The sequence below is a fragment of the Hyla sarda genome, chromosome 4 (genome assembly GCF_029499605.1).
Source record: "Hyla sarda isolate aHylSar1 chromosome 4, aHylSar1.hap1, whole genome shotgun sequence".
Taxonomy (NCBI): Eukaryota; Metazoa; Chordata; class Amphibia; order Anura; family Hylidae; genus Hyla; species Hyla sarda.
The window spans coordinates 216,341,292-216,354,948 of NC_079192.1; the positions used below are offsets into that span (position 1 = coordinate 216,341,292).

At 39.6% G+C, this 13,657-nt stretch overlaps 1 protein-coding gene across 6 annotated transcripts in view; it reads right to left on the reverse strand.

Annotated features, from left to right (window-relative positions):
* The window catches only part of RELN (reelin), a 1,155,521-nt gene that overhangs the window by 355,153 nt on the left and 786,711 nt on the right, over positions 1-13,657 (reverse strand). For all 6 annotated transcript variants that reach the window (XM_056573506.1, XM_056573505.1, XM_056573507.1 and 3 more), the window contains one exon: positions 7,285-7,521. In XM_056573506.1, coding sequence (XP_056429481.1) covers positions 7,285-7,521 — 237 coding nt within the window. The remainder of the gene's footprint in view (positions 1-7,284; positions 7,522-13,657) is intronic.

Sequence of the window (13,657 nt, forward strand, 5' to 3'; positions counted from 1 at the left end):
ATTTGGACTTACATAATCTCATAGGCTCTATAACATCTTTATCAACACATATTATTGGTAAAATGGATTGTACTGAAGAACAAATGGATTTTCAATATGACATGGTCTGCCTTGCCATCAGTTTCTTAAATTCCTTCTCTTCCAAAGCCATTCCAGTCAGCTGGAATGGTCTTCTTAATGGAAACATTTAAGGGCATAACAAGCCAAACATAATGCCTACTACCATGTTAAATGAACATTGTCTACTGTTGTATATTGCTTTTACAGCAACGCAAATATGTTCTTTGAAATGATGGATCACATCTCTAAATCTAACCATTTAACAGATGGATATGCGTTGGCATTTATATGTGTGATGTACTTAATTAAAAAAAATTATTTTTTGCATGACTGCCCCAAATGTATTAAATGGTCGCAGGGCATTTGATACATTTTGTGGAGGATATACATTTTCTGAAATTTCACTCTTCACATACACTAAAAAGCTAAGCTAAGTCGGGGCTGGTGTAGTTTTGCGACTTTTTGGTGGTTTTTGTGACTTTTTTGTGACTTTTTCAAAAAGTCGCAGTTGAAAAATTAATTACCACTGCACAAGACTATCCTTAACAGTTGGTCTGTACACTCTTTAAAAAAAAAAAGTGTAAACCAAAAAGTAAAAAATAGCCTGAGGTGCAGTGCTGCACCAAAATAGAGACAAATCTACACACAAAAACAGCTCTAAAGACAATGATAAATGCCCCCCATGGTTCTGCAATACTTACACAAAAAGGCTGTAGTAGACACATGAATAATGCAAAACATAGTATAATCTTTATTGTTTAAAACCACAAAAACAATATAATAGACAGAAATGCCATCTGTCTTTTATATTGTTTGTGTGGTTTTAAACAATAAAGATTATACTATATTTATCATTATCCAGGTGTCTGCTACAGCATTTGTGTGTAGGTATTGTAATTTACTGCTGTATTAGCAGATCTAATATTGTCCATTACTCTATACCTAGGAGTTCTATAGGGAATTTGTACGCATTTTCCCTCCAATACTGAGGAATAGTGACTGTGTATATCAGTATACCCCCATGGTTCTGGTATATGCAAGAAGAGTTGCTTTTTGTGTAATTAGATAAGACAGGCTAACCCTCACTCTCTGTGCTCAATGAGCCCTGCATACTCTGACCATGAAGCTAGTTAAGGGTGCATTCACACCATGTTTTTGCAATACAGTTCACGTATACGTTTGCAATGTTAAAACCGTACGGAACCGTAATGAAAACCGTATGCATTGACTCTCCATTGAAAACTGTATGCCAAACGATGCATCCGGTTGCATCCGTTTTGTGTCTTGTACGGTTTTGTCCATTTTTTTTGTCCCAAAACTGTAGCCTACCACGTTTTTTTTTTTCGAGTGAAAAACCGTATTAAACCGTACATGTTTTTTTTTTTTAACATGGGAGTCAATGGGATCCGTACAGAACCGTATTTGCGTACGGTTCCATACGTTTTTTGACTTTGCACAGTTTTCTTTCTTGAAATTTCAATCAAACAAGTGAAACTTTATTAATAATAGAGTGAAAAGTTAAAAACGTATACGTTTTTTTCTTAAAAAACGGATGCAACCGGACATCATTTTTCAAACCGTATATGTTTTTTAACCATATACAGGTTAAAATTTGTACACACATTTTGATACAGTTTAGTCCAGTTTTGAGGAATCCGTTTTTCAAAAACCTGATAAGGGAACTGTATTGCAAAAACGTGGTGTGAATGCACCCTTACTCATTCTGCTTCCTTGAAACACTTTTGGTAATTAGTAATAACCACTGCATACTGGAAACATGTCAAAAAAGCTGTGGATATGATCCAGTCATCTTAATGTCACAGTTTATACTATTTTAAAGAGTACCTGTCATCAAAAAAGTTTATATATTGTACACTAATACAGTATATTCCTATCAACTTCCTAAATGTATGTTATAAAAAAAAAAAAAAAAAAACATATTTCCAGGTGTAATTTTAGTTTGAAAAACCCACTACTAGTGGTCTCCCTACATGAACCGGCCTTATAGATTTCAGACTCATGCTGGCCTGGCATAAGTCCAAAATCTCAGACTGCCAGGACACGTGACTAGCACAGCGCTGCTCCCTGCCTGTCAATCGGACAGGCGGGAGCGAGCGCTGTGCATGCTGCTGGGCTTACTGCTCACTGCTTCTTCCCCCGCCGGAGGAGAGGAGTTCCTCCACCAGAGGAGAAGAGTTCCCCCGCCGGAGGAGAGGGGTTACCCCCCTGGAGGAGAGGAGTTTCCTATGCCCCTGAACGCACGGGCATCTGTAAGGTCGTGCCGCCGCCAGTGAGTATGGGCAGGGGGTGGAGACGCATAGATTGGGCTCTGCTAAGCCCATCAGTCACCTGCTCATCACTGCAGCTCAGGGTCCAGGTGGCCCCCGGTGAGGGCACACAGGCCACAGGAGACCCCTGAGGAGTGGAGACATCATCACTGCTGGAACCCATGTTACCTCTGCTGACAGGATATTGGGGCGCAGTTTGAGGCGAGCCCCTGTGGCAGCCAGCCCCTTTCTTCATGTTGAGGTGTAAAGTCTTGTGTGTGCTGAGAGAAGGAGGGGGGGTTACCTATCATAAAATGACACCATGGAAGGGCGGAAGTGTTAATGGCAGGCTTTAGCTGATGTCACGCCTGCAGGGTAATGCCCCCTTCAGCCAGAGAAAGATGACAGGCAGTGAGCAGGCTTTGAAAAATAATTATGAAGGAAATACTGGGTGAAAATAAAAAACTAAAACTGGGAGGGGCAGGTAATGAAGAGGGCAACATATCAGCAGCATAATATAAAGCAATGGTGATGGTGGAAGGTACTCTTTAAATATTCTCAGTTCCTTACACATGACCATTTCCCTGCTTACAACACATTACTTACAACATACTTACTTGCTGCCTAATATTTCCCACCCCTTAACTAATACCATTGTCATGAGATATTAACTTTACCTGTCAGTGGTTTAAATGTTATGGCTGATAAATGTATATATTTATTAAGAAAGTATTAAATGTCACCCTAATAGTGTCTTAAGAACAATTTTTGATATACTTCTAATTTTCTCAATAGTGTTAAAATAATGCACTTTGAATGTATTTTATCTATTGAATAGTAAAATAAAATCAGCACAGGAACAGCAGCGTTAGTGGAGTCTAGAGGAGAAGAAAAACTATTTTCAAGGTTCCCCAGAGAGGACAATTTTCATGCACATAAATCTTTATCTACGTAAAATCAGGGGTAAAAAATGGTTGAGAGCTGAATGGACAAGCAGCTGGAGGGAGGCAAAGAAACTAACCACAATTTACTGAAGACAAAGTGTGACCTTCATACAATCCAGAGATAAATGCAAGGTTAGAGATGGATATAACAGATATATATCAAGGGGAGAATAAACATGCAATATTTATGGAAAAACTATTTGTATATGTATATATATATATATATATATATATATATATATATATATATATATACATACACACACACATATATATACATATGATTTACTCTTGACAATCATTTGGACAAAGGCTTTCTTAAATATTAAAACTTAAACTAATAAACTAATACACTAATACACTAGAGTAATGTGTTGATTTGTTGATTAAGGAAATGCAAATGCTGTGGTTTAAGTCATATTTATTCACTTTAATGAACTAGAAAACTTCCCAAGTCTGTTAAAGCGGATAATGCTGCTTCCATGGCCCTATTATCACTGCTAGAGCACATTCTCTGCAGCATGCACAGCCGACCCCCTTCAGATAGAAAGATAATCACAAAGTGGAATCAGATTGTTGTAATATGCTAGGCGATAAAACTGCACTGCTGTTGTTCTAGGAGCCCAGGGGGATATGACTATTATTTTGGTTTCCTAAGGTGTGTTACAATAACTCTGATTGTACTTCCTGTAAGTCAAGATGCATCACAATTACATAACTGAATGGTCTTGAATGTTTATTACACACAGTTGAGGTTTGACTGTTTCAGTAGTAATTCTGTATAGTGACAAAAATGATTAGGGTAATGTGAAATGTATGTTTTGTTTACTGAACTAATTTAATATGTCATTCGTATGTCAGGGAATGCTGTAACTGTTCATCGGGTATTGAACTACATTATTGTGTGACTTTTCTGGGTACAAGAGTGATGATAGTTACCATGGTAATCAGTTATATGCAACTGACGGCTAAGTGATAAATGTTTTTACAGTGCAATTTATGGTAAAACTGACACAGTGGCCCAGATTTATCAGTCAGCCTGAAACAAACTGTCTGGGTTTTCCACAGAAACCAATCACAGCTCAGGTTTGACATCTTAACAAGTTCTGGTAACATGAAAGCTGAGCTGTGATTGGTTACTGAGGAAAATGCCATGGAGTTTGGATTTCAGGCAGATTGATAAATCTGGGCCAGTATCTTTATTCTGTAGGTCATTATTTCTGTCCTCCATTTAAAAAAGTCAAACTTTTCCCCTAAGCAAATGAGTATGCTTAACCCCTTAAGGACCATGGGTTTTTACATTTTTGCACTTTTGTTTTTTCCTCCTCACCTTTTAAAAATCATAACCCTTTCAATATTGCACCTAAAAATCCATATGATGGATATAACAAGTGACCAAAAATATGTTATTTTGGATTTTTTTTGCGCGTACGCCATTGACCATGTGGTTTAATTAATGATATATTTTTATAGTTCAGACATTTAAGCACGCGGCGATACCACATATGTTTATATTTATTTACATGTTTGTTTTATATTGGGAAAAGGGGGGTGATTTGGACTTTTATTAGGGAAAAGGGTTAAATCACGTTTATTAACTTTTTTTTTTGTAGTGTTATAGCTCCCATAGGGGGCTATAACACTGCCCACACTGATCGTATACACTGATCACAGCAAAGCCATAGCTTTGCATTGATCAGTGTTATCGGCGGTCAATTGCTCAAGCCTGCATCTCAGGCTTGGAGCAATCAATCGCCGAACAGAAGCGCCGGAGGAAGGTAAGAGGACCTCCGCTCGCGTGCTAGCTGATCGGGACACCGCATTTTCACTGCGGTGGTCCCAATCAGCCCCACTGAGCAGCCCGGAAGCTTTTACTTTCGTTTTAGACGCGGCCATCAACTTTGAACGCCGCGTCTGAAGAGTTAATAGCGCATGGCACCGCGATCGCTGCCGGGCACTATTAGCCCCGGGTCCTGGCATGAGTTACATGATGGGACCAACCCAATATGACATGGGGTCACCGCGTGACCCCGCGTTATATCGCGGGTGCCGGCCAAGGACGTAAATATATGTCCTTGGTCGTTAAGGGGTTAAAATTACCCCTAACATTTTTTTTATTTTTCCACATAAGGGACTATTCAAGGGCAAATTTTTTTGTGCTGCAATCTGTAGTTTTTATTGGTAACATTTTTTTTTATCACTTCTTAATTTTTATTCTGATATATTCTGATATATGATGTGACCATAAATCAGCAATTCTAGTATTAGCTTTTTTACATTAACACCATGTAAAGGTAAGGGAGTGATTATAATTTTTATTGGGGAAGCGCTTTTCAATATTATTCATTTGACACTTTTTAAAGGGAAACTGACTGCTAGTTCACCCACACTAAACCCAGTATACTGGGTTATAGTGCGGGTGAAAGGCTTTAAAAAAAAAAAAAAAAAAAAGTTTACTTACAGTTATTGGTTAAGTATTCCCTGTGTTCTGTCCATTTATAGTTCCATTCCTACTGCGTGGCTTTGCGCAATGGAGACAGGGAGCTGGCTCACCCAGCTCCCCTGCCTCATCAATATCCTATGCCTGACCCATCCCCTTCTATGTAAACAAGCATCTTTATCTCATGTCCGTGATGTAAGAGCCTGTTGGGGGATGATGGTGGTGGTGGGAGCGATGAGCACTTAGGTGCTGCTGCCTCGCTACACCCAGAAGTCAGGTGTAGCGAGGAGCAGAGCACTCAAGTCCCCCCAAGCCGGATTGTTTGTTTGAATATTCAGATGAGGTAACCTCTGGCTGGCATGGAAACTGATCAGACCCTTGTATATATGTTGCAGGGGTTCTGATTAGTCCCACAACTCCTTTTGCCAAGTCCAAAAAGGGAGAATTTTTGGAATGCTTAGAAAAAGCCATTGCATATTCCCTTTCCAGACTCAAACCTGTTGCTACTCTCAAAAAGAGAGAATTTTTTGAAAACTTGGAAAAAGCTAATGCACCTTCACTTGCCAGACTCAAAACCTGTTTCTCTGTGTGCAAAACAGAGACAAAACCCTTTATGCACTGCTTTTTCACAGCATTTATTGTACCACAAAAAACTAGCATACATATCTTGCTATGAAACAGATTTAACACAGATGACAAAACCGATGAGGAACCATCTCTGCAGTGCTGTTTTAACTACAATTATTGTGTTTGTGTAAACTAATTTTGAAAACAATAGCTGAGTGGTCCTACTCCTATCTGTATTGTACACTGCTCTTTGTCCTTTACAGAGATCCTCTCCTAACACCTGTTATCTTTAAAATGTCTGCTTATGGTATGTGCATAGGCTTTCAGAGTGGTTTTGGCATCACCTTTATATATCACCCTTTCTTTCATGTGACTGATGCTATTTTAGTAAGTTCAACTGAAATTAACCGCTGAGGTTCAAGTTCATACTGAACAAAACTATTAGATAAGTTCAGAACTAATTCTGTCCCTCCAATTCTTCTTGTTTGATAACAGTAATATCTTGTGAAGTGAACAGCTATATGAAAGTTGGTTATGCATAAGTAATGAGCCTGTTAAAGGGAACCAAGCAGTGGATTTTAGCATATATATAACGCTTGACAACACTATATTCTAAAATCTTTAGCCTCACCATCCCTGGGGGATGTTTTTGCCCCCAGGGATTGTGAGGATATGAAGTTATAAAGTTCCCCCTGACTGCCCCGTAAGTAGTCCCCTGGGCGGGGACTTATACTTAACAGGTCCCATGGTTCCGGCCATGGTTCCGCCCCCTCGGGTTGATTGACGGCCTGCGTCATCACTCTGCTCCCTGGGGGTAAAAATGGCCCCGGGGATGGTGAGGATAAAGATTTTAGCATCTATAACGTGTTGTCAAGTGTTATATATGCTAAAATGTGATGCTTGGTTCCCTTTAAAAGTAAAAATCTTCTGATTGCCATTGAGCAAAGTGTGCTGCATAGTGAGTCCTGAAATTTTTTTTCTTTAGGACTTCTAATAAGAATCTTACCATAAAGTCCAGTCATGTCCACAATATGGCTGAACATTTCCTAAATAAAACCCAAGAGACTGAGTAACATCCACAAGATTTGTAAAGTCCAGACTAATGCTGTTAAATAACACTGATGTCATGATGATCTCATCAATGGCCCAAACATCTTCCCCTTGTCCAGAGTGGTATGGCTGCCACCACCTAAATTGAATTCCAAACTTCTTTGCCTCCTCAGGTAGCTCCACAGATATAATTCTAAAGAAAAGAAAAAATTTGAGAAAATTAAATCCTATTTATTTATACATGATTAAGCATAATTTAAATATCGTACATTGCTTATATAAATTATGGAAGACAGGAAATATCTGGGTAAATTGCCATATCAGGGTAATTTGGTTCAAAATCACACATTTGGGTACTTACCAAACTTTTCAAACCCCTCAAATTATATTATTAAATGTATATGGACTCAACTTATTGGACATATAAAAACCCTAAAACCTTTAATCTACTGAGGAAAGCTAAAACCGTTATCCCAAAACACTGGTAAGGTACAGACACACCTACAATAAAAAAATGGTTAGTCCAAGTATGTAAGTAAGTGAGAGTCTTGCCGTTTTATCTGTATATATAAAATGGCCCTCCTTTAGGGAGTGGAGGTTTGTATTTGTTGAAGGTTTAACCCCTTAGGACTAGGCCAATTTTCGTTGCTGCCCTTTTGTTTTTGTTTTTCTTCTAGCCTTTTGAAGGGGTACTCCGGTGAAAAACATATTTTTTTAAATCAACTGGTGCCAGCAAGTCAAACAGATTTGTAAATTAATTCTATTTAAAAATCGTAATCCTTCCAGTACTTATCAGCTGCTGTATGCTACAGAGGAAGCTATTTTCTTTTTGAATTTCTTTTCTGACCCCAGTGCTCTCTGCTGACACCTCTGTCCATGTCAGGAACTGTCCAGAGCAGGATAGGTTAGCTATGGGGATTTGTTCCTGCTCTAGACAGTTCCTGACATTGACAGAGGTGTCAGAAAAGAGCACTGTGGTCAGACAGAAAGGAAATTCTAAAAGAAAGGAACTTCCTGTAGAGCATACAGCAGCTGATAAGTACTGGAAGGATTACGATTTTAAAATAGAAGTAATTCAAAAATCTGTTTATCTTTTTGGCACCAGTTGATTTAAAAAAATTGGTTTTCCACCAGAGTACCCCTTTAACCCCTTAAGGACGCAGGACGTAAATGTACGTCCTGGTGAGGTGGTACTTAACGCACCAGGACGTACATTTACGTCCTAAGCATAACCGCGGGCATCGGAGCGATGCCCGTGTCATGCGCGGCTGATCCCGGCTGCTGATCGCAGCCAGGGACCCGCCGGCAATGGCCGACGCCCGCGATCTCGCGGGCGTCCGCCATTAACCCCTCAGGTGCCGGGATCAATACAGATCCCGGCATCTGCGGCAGTTCGCGATTAAAATGAACGATCGGATAGCCCGCAGCGCTGCTGCGGGGATCCGATCATTCATAACGCCGCACGGAGGTCCCCTCACCTTCCTCCGTGCGGCTCCCGGCGTCTCCTGCTCTGGTCTGTGATCGAGCAGACCAGAGCAGGAGATGACCGATAATACTGATCTGTTCTATGTCCTATACATAGAACAGATCAGTATTAGCAATCATGGTATTGCTATGAATAGTCCCCTATGGGGACTATTCAAGTGTAAAAAAAAATGAAAAAAAATTTAAAAGTAAAAGTAAAAAAAAAGTGAAAAATCCCCTCCCCCAATAAAAAAGTAAAACGTCCGTTTTTTCCTATTTTACCCCCAAAAAGCGTAAAAAACATTTTTTATAGACATATTTGGTATCGCCGCGTGCGTAAATGTCCGAACTATTAAAATAAAATGTTAATGATCCCGTACGGTGAACGGCGTGAACGAAAAAAAATTTAAAAAGTCCAAAATTCCTACTTTTTTAATACATTTTATTAAAAAAAAAAATTATAAAAAATGTATTAAAAGTTTTTTATATGCAAATGTGGTATCAAAAAAAAGTACAGATCATGGCGCAAAAAATGAGCCCCCATACCGCCGCTTATACGGAAAAATAAAAAAGTTATAGGTCATCAAAATAAAGGGATTATAAACGTACTAATTTGGTTAAAAAGTTTGTGATTTTTTTTAAGCGCAACAATAATAGAAAAGTATATAATAATGGGTATCATTTTAATCGTATTGACCCTCAGAATAAAGAACACACGTCACTTTTACCATAAATTGTACGGCGTGAAAACAAAACCTTCCAAAATTAGCAAAATTGCGTTTTTCGTTTTAATTTTCCCCACAAAAATAGTGTTTTTTGGTTGCGCCATACATTTTATGATATAATGAGTGATGTCATTACAAAGGACAACTGGTCGCGCAAAAAACAAGCCCTCATACTAGTCTGTGGATGGAAATATAAAAGAGTTATGATTTTTAGAAGGCGAGGAGGAAAAAATGAAAACGTAAAAATTAAATTGTCTGAGTCCTTAAGGCCAAAATGGGCTGAGTCCTTAAGGGGTTAATAGTCATAACTTATTTTTTCATCTTCACATGCACACAAGGGCTTGTTTTTTGTGGGACCAATTGAACTTTATAATGCCTTCATTCATGTTTCCATAACATATGCTCCAAATTGGAAAAATAATATTTGTGAGGTGAAATAGAAAAAAAAAGAAAAAAAAGAAATTTTGCTAATTTGGAGTGGTTTCTTTTTACACCATTCAGTGTGTGGTCAAACTAACATGTGATCTTGGTACTTTAGGGTGGTATTTAGGATTAAAATAATATCCAATTTGTATAGTATGCATCATGTTTTACTTATTTTAAAAAATTTGAAACTTTTTAGAAAAACCTTTTTTTTTCACTTGCCATTTTCAGAACTCAATAATTTTTTTATTTTCAATCACAGACTTTTCAATCACTTTTTATGTTATCTTTTCTGGGATATGATTTTTTTTTACGTTTATGCCATTTACCTTACGTGATAAAGTTATATTTTAATAGTTCAGACAATTATGTATGTGGGGATACCTAATACCATATGTTCCTTTTTGTTATGTTTTTGTTTTTTATATGGAAAATGGGAAAAGGGAGGGGGGGGTGACTTAAAACTTTTATATGGAATTTTTGCTTTAGGCTATGTTCACACAGCAAAATATTTGGGCATGTGTTTTATTTTACACATGGCCGCATTTTTTAAAATTATGGGCAAAAAATGTACACGTAAAATACTTGGCTGAATTTTACGCTGTGTGAACATAGCTTATGAAAGACCTACAAAATGAATTGATTTATTAATAGCAGCAATTTGGAGGAGTATAAATATATATAGATTACATACCGTTATTTTGATGGCAGATTTAGGAATGAAGTGAGTACACTTTGAACTACCTAACACTGCCTGCAAACAGACATGTGTGATCAAAATAATGCAAAATGCATGTATTGCTCCTTTTCATTATATTTAATTTATGGATAATTTGCTGAAAGGAGTGCATAATGTATCCACATAGTACTCTACGATATGGGAAATAAATCCTTAGTAGACTCATCAGTACTTTAGAAGTAATTGTAAAGATTGCTTAACTGAAAATTAATGCAAACTAGAGATGAGTGAAGTTACAGTGATTCGATTTGTCACAAACTTCTCGGCTCGGCTGTTGCCGACTTTAGCCTGCATAAATTAGTTCAGCTTTCAGGTGTTCCGATGGGCATGAAAAGGTGGATACAGTCCTAGGAGACTCTCCAATGCATCAGACATTTTGTGTCTTTTGTTTTATTTGCTGTTTTTGTGTTTTTTGTATATGCGATCACACCTCCCTGCTGATGTTACACGGTTATAAGGGGCTAAGTATTCAGGCTACCTCCACTCCTGCTATGATGCCTTTAATACCTCCCCTCCCCTTTTTGCAATCTCCTCAGACCACCTATATGTTTTTTAATGTGTAAACTAATTTCTCACATTGTCTGGGATTTCAATTTCCCAGCTAAATGGGGGAAGGCATTTACCGTAGGAATTATGGGCGCCATCAACCAGACATACTTTGTTTCCAGGAGTCGCACTTTACTGGTACTTCCTACCCTAAGTTTTTACATAGAGCCTTCTCACATGTTTATTTGTCCTTCTTTACGACCAAGAGCAGAGGGGTCTTAACTCTATTACATCATGCGTTCCCCTTCCAAATGCAAGTATCCTATTTATTGGGCTCTCTAAATGACAAAATCTTATGTTTGGTTAACACATATGCATCAACGGAGACTCTGCTTTCTTTTTTCCCCATGTTTTGTCGGAAAATGAGTCCCTGACTTACGATATTTTGATTTAGGCGGGGGCGACTTCAATATGGTATATAGTAGGGATCGACCGATATCGATTTTTTAGGGCCGATATCGATAATCTGTGACCTTTCAGGCCGATAGCCGATAATTTATACTGATATTCCGGTATAAGTTATCGGCTATCCCCCCCCCCCCGGCTCCGCAGAAGCCGCTGCAGATCAATGATTTAAAGTGGGCTCTTTAAATCAATGAACTGCAGCAGCTTTTGCGGGGCCAGAGACTGCCGCCGCAGCCCGATTCTCTCCCCCAAGGTAATTTCCGATACTGATAATGTCCAAAATCGTGAATATCGCCCAATAATATCGGCCAAACTGATAATCAGTCGATCCCTAGTATATAGCGGCAAGTTAGACCGTTATAATACAGCCTCGTATCGTAGGTCGGGTTCTCAACAAAAACTATTGCTTAGCTTGATTAAAGATCTTAGTTTGGCTGATACCTGGAGGGAACATAATGGTTCGGGGCTATTCTTATTATTCACCCACTCAATGTCACTATTCTGACATTGATTGGGTTCTCACGAATGTACTTACTTTACCGTGTCTATTGTATGCCTGTCATGTTCCCTCTACGTGGTCTGATCACTGTTTGGTTTTGGTGGCGTTTGATTTCATGGCTCTTCTCTCGGTCCCGTTTAGGTGGCGACTTAACAAGTCTCTATTGCAGTGTTTCCCAACCTTTTTCGGGTCGGGGCACACCTAGGAAAAAAATGTTTTTTCCACGGGGCACCGCTACCGAGGTTGACAAGCAAAAAAAAAAGGAAAAACGGTAAAAAACGCAATGCACCATATCTATTTATCAGTGGATATGTAGTTTAAAGTGCTGCTTTATACAGCAACTCACAAATGACGTCTTCTCTAATTTGCATCGTTGCCTTCTCTTCTCCATCCGGTCAGGGCCATCATCACGATTTCTTCCACACACAATATTTTCACCATTAAACCTGTAAAACAAACCTATTAGGCTCCACACCTTTTTTCCTTTTTTTTTACAGAGGGGTGTAGAAGATTGAACATGTGTGACAGAGGGGTGTACAGAGGGGTGTAGAGGAGTGTACAGAGGAGTGTAGAGGAGTGTACAGAGGGGTGTAGAGGAGTGTACAGAGGGGTGTAGAGGAGTGTACAGAGGGGTGTAGAGGAGTGTACATGGGTGACAGGGGTGTAGAGGAGTGTACAGAGGGGTGTAGGGAGGTGTACAAAGGTGACAGATGGGTGTAGAAGCGTGAACATGGGTGAAAGAGAGGTGTAGAAGAGTGTACATGGGTGACAGAGGGGTGTAGAAGAGTGTACATGGGTGACAGAGGGGTGTAGAGAAGCGTAAATGGGTGACAGAGGGGTGTAGAGAAGTGTACATGGGTGACAGAGGGGTGTAGAGGAGTGTACATGGGTGAAAGAGGGGTGTAGAGGAGTGTACATGGGTGACAGAGGGGTGTAGAAGAGTGTACATGGCTGATAGATGGGTGTATATGGGTGACCGAGGGATACAGAGGAGTGTACAGAGGGGTGTAGGGAGGTGTACAAGGGTGACAGATGGGTGTAGAAGAGTGAACATTAGTGACAGAGGGGTGTAGAAGAGTGAACATGTGTGACAGAGGGGTGTAGAAGAGTGTACATGGGTGACAGAGGGGTGAAGAGGAGTGTACATGGGTGACAGAGGGGTGTAGAGGAGTGTATATGGGTGACAGATGGGTGTGGAGGAGTGTACATGGGTGACAGAGGGGTGTAGAGGAGTGTACATGGGTGACAGAGGGGTGTAGAGGAGTGTACATGGGTCACAGAGGGGTATAGAGGAGTGTACATGGGTGACAGATGGGTGTACATGGGTGACAGAGGGTATAGAGGAGTGTACATGGGTGACAGAGGGGTGTAGAGGAGTGTACATGGGTGACAAAGAGGTATAGAAGAGTGTACATGGGTGACAGAGGGGTATAGAGAAGTGTACATGGGTGACAGAGGGGTGTAGAGGAGTGTACATGGGTGACAGATGGGTGTACATGGGTGACAGGGATGGACAGGGGTGACAGAA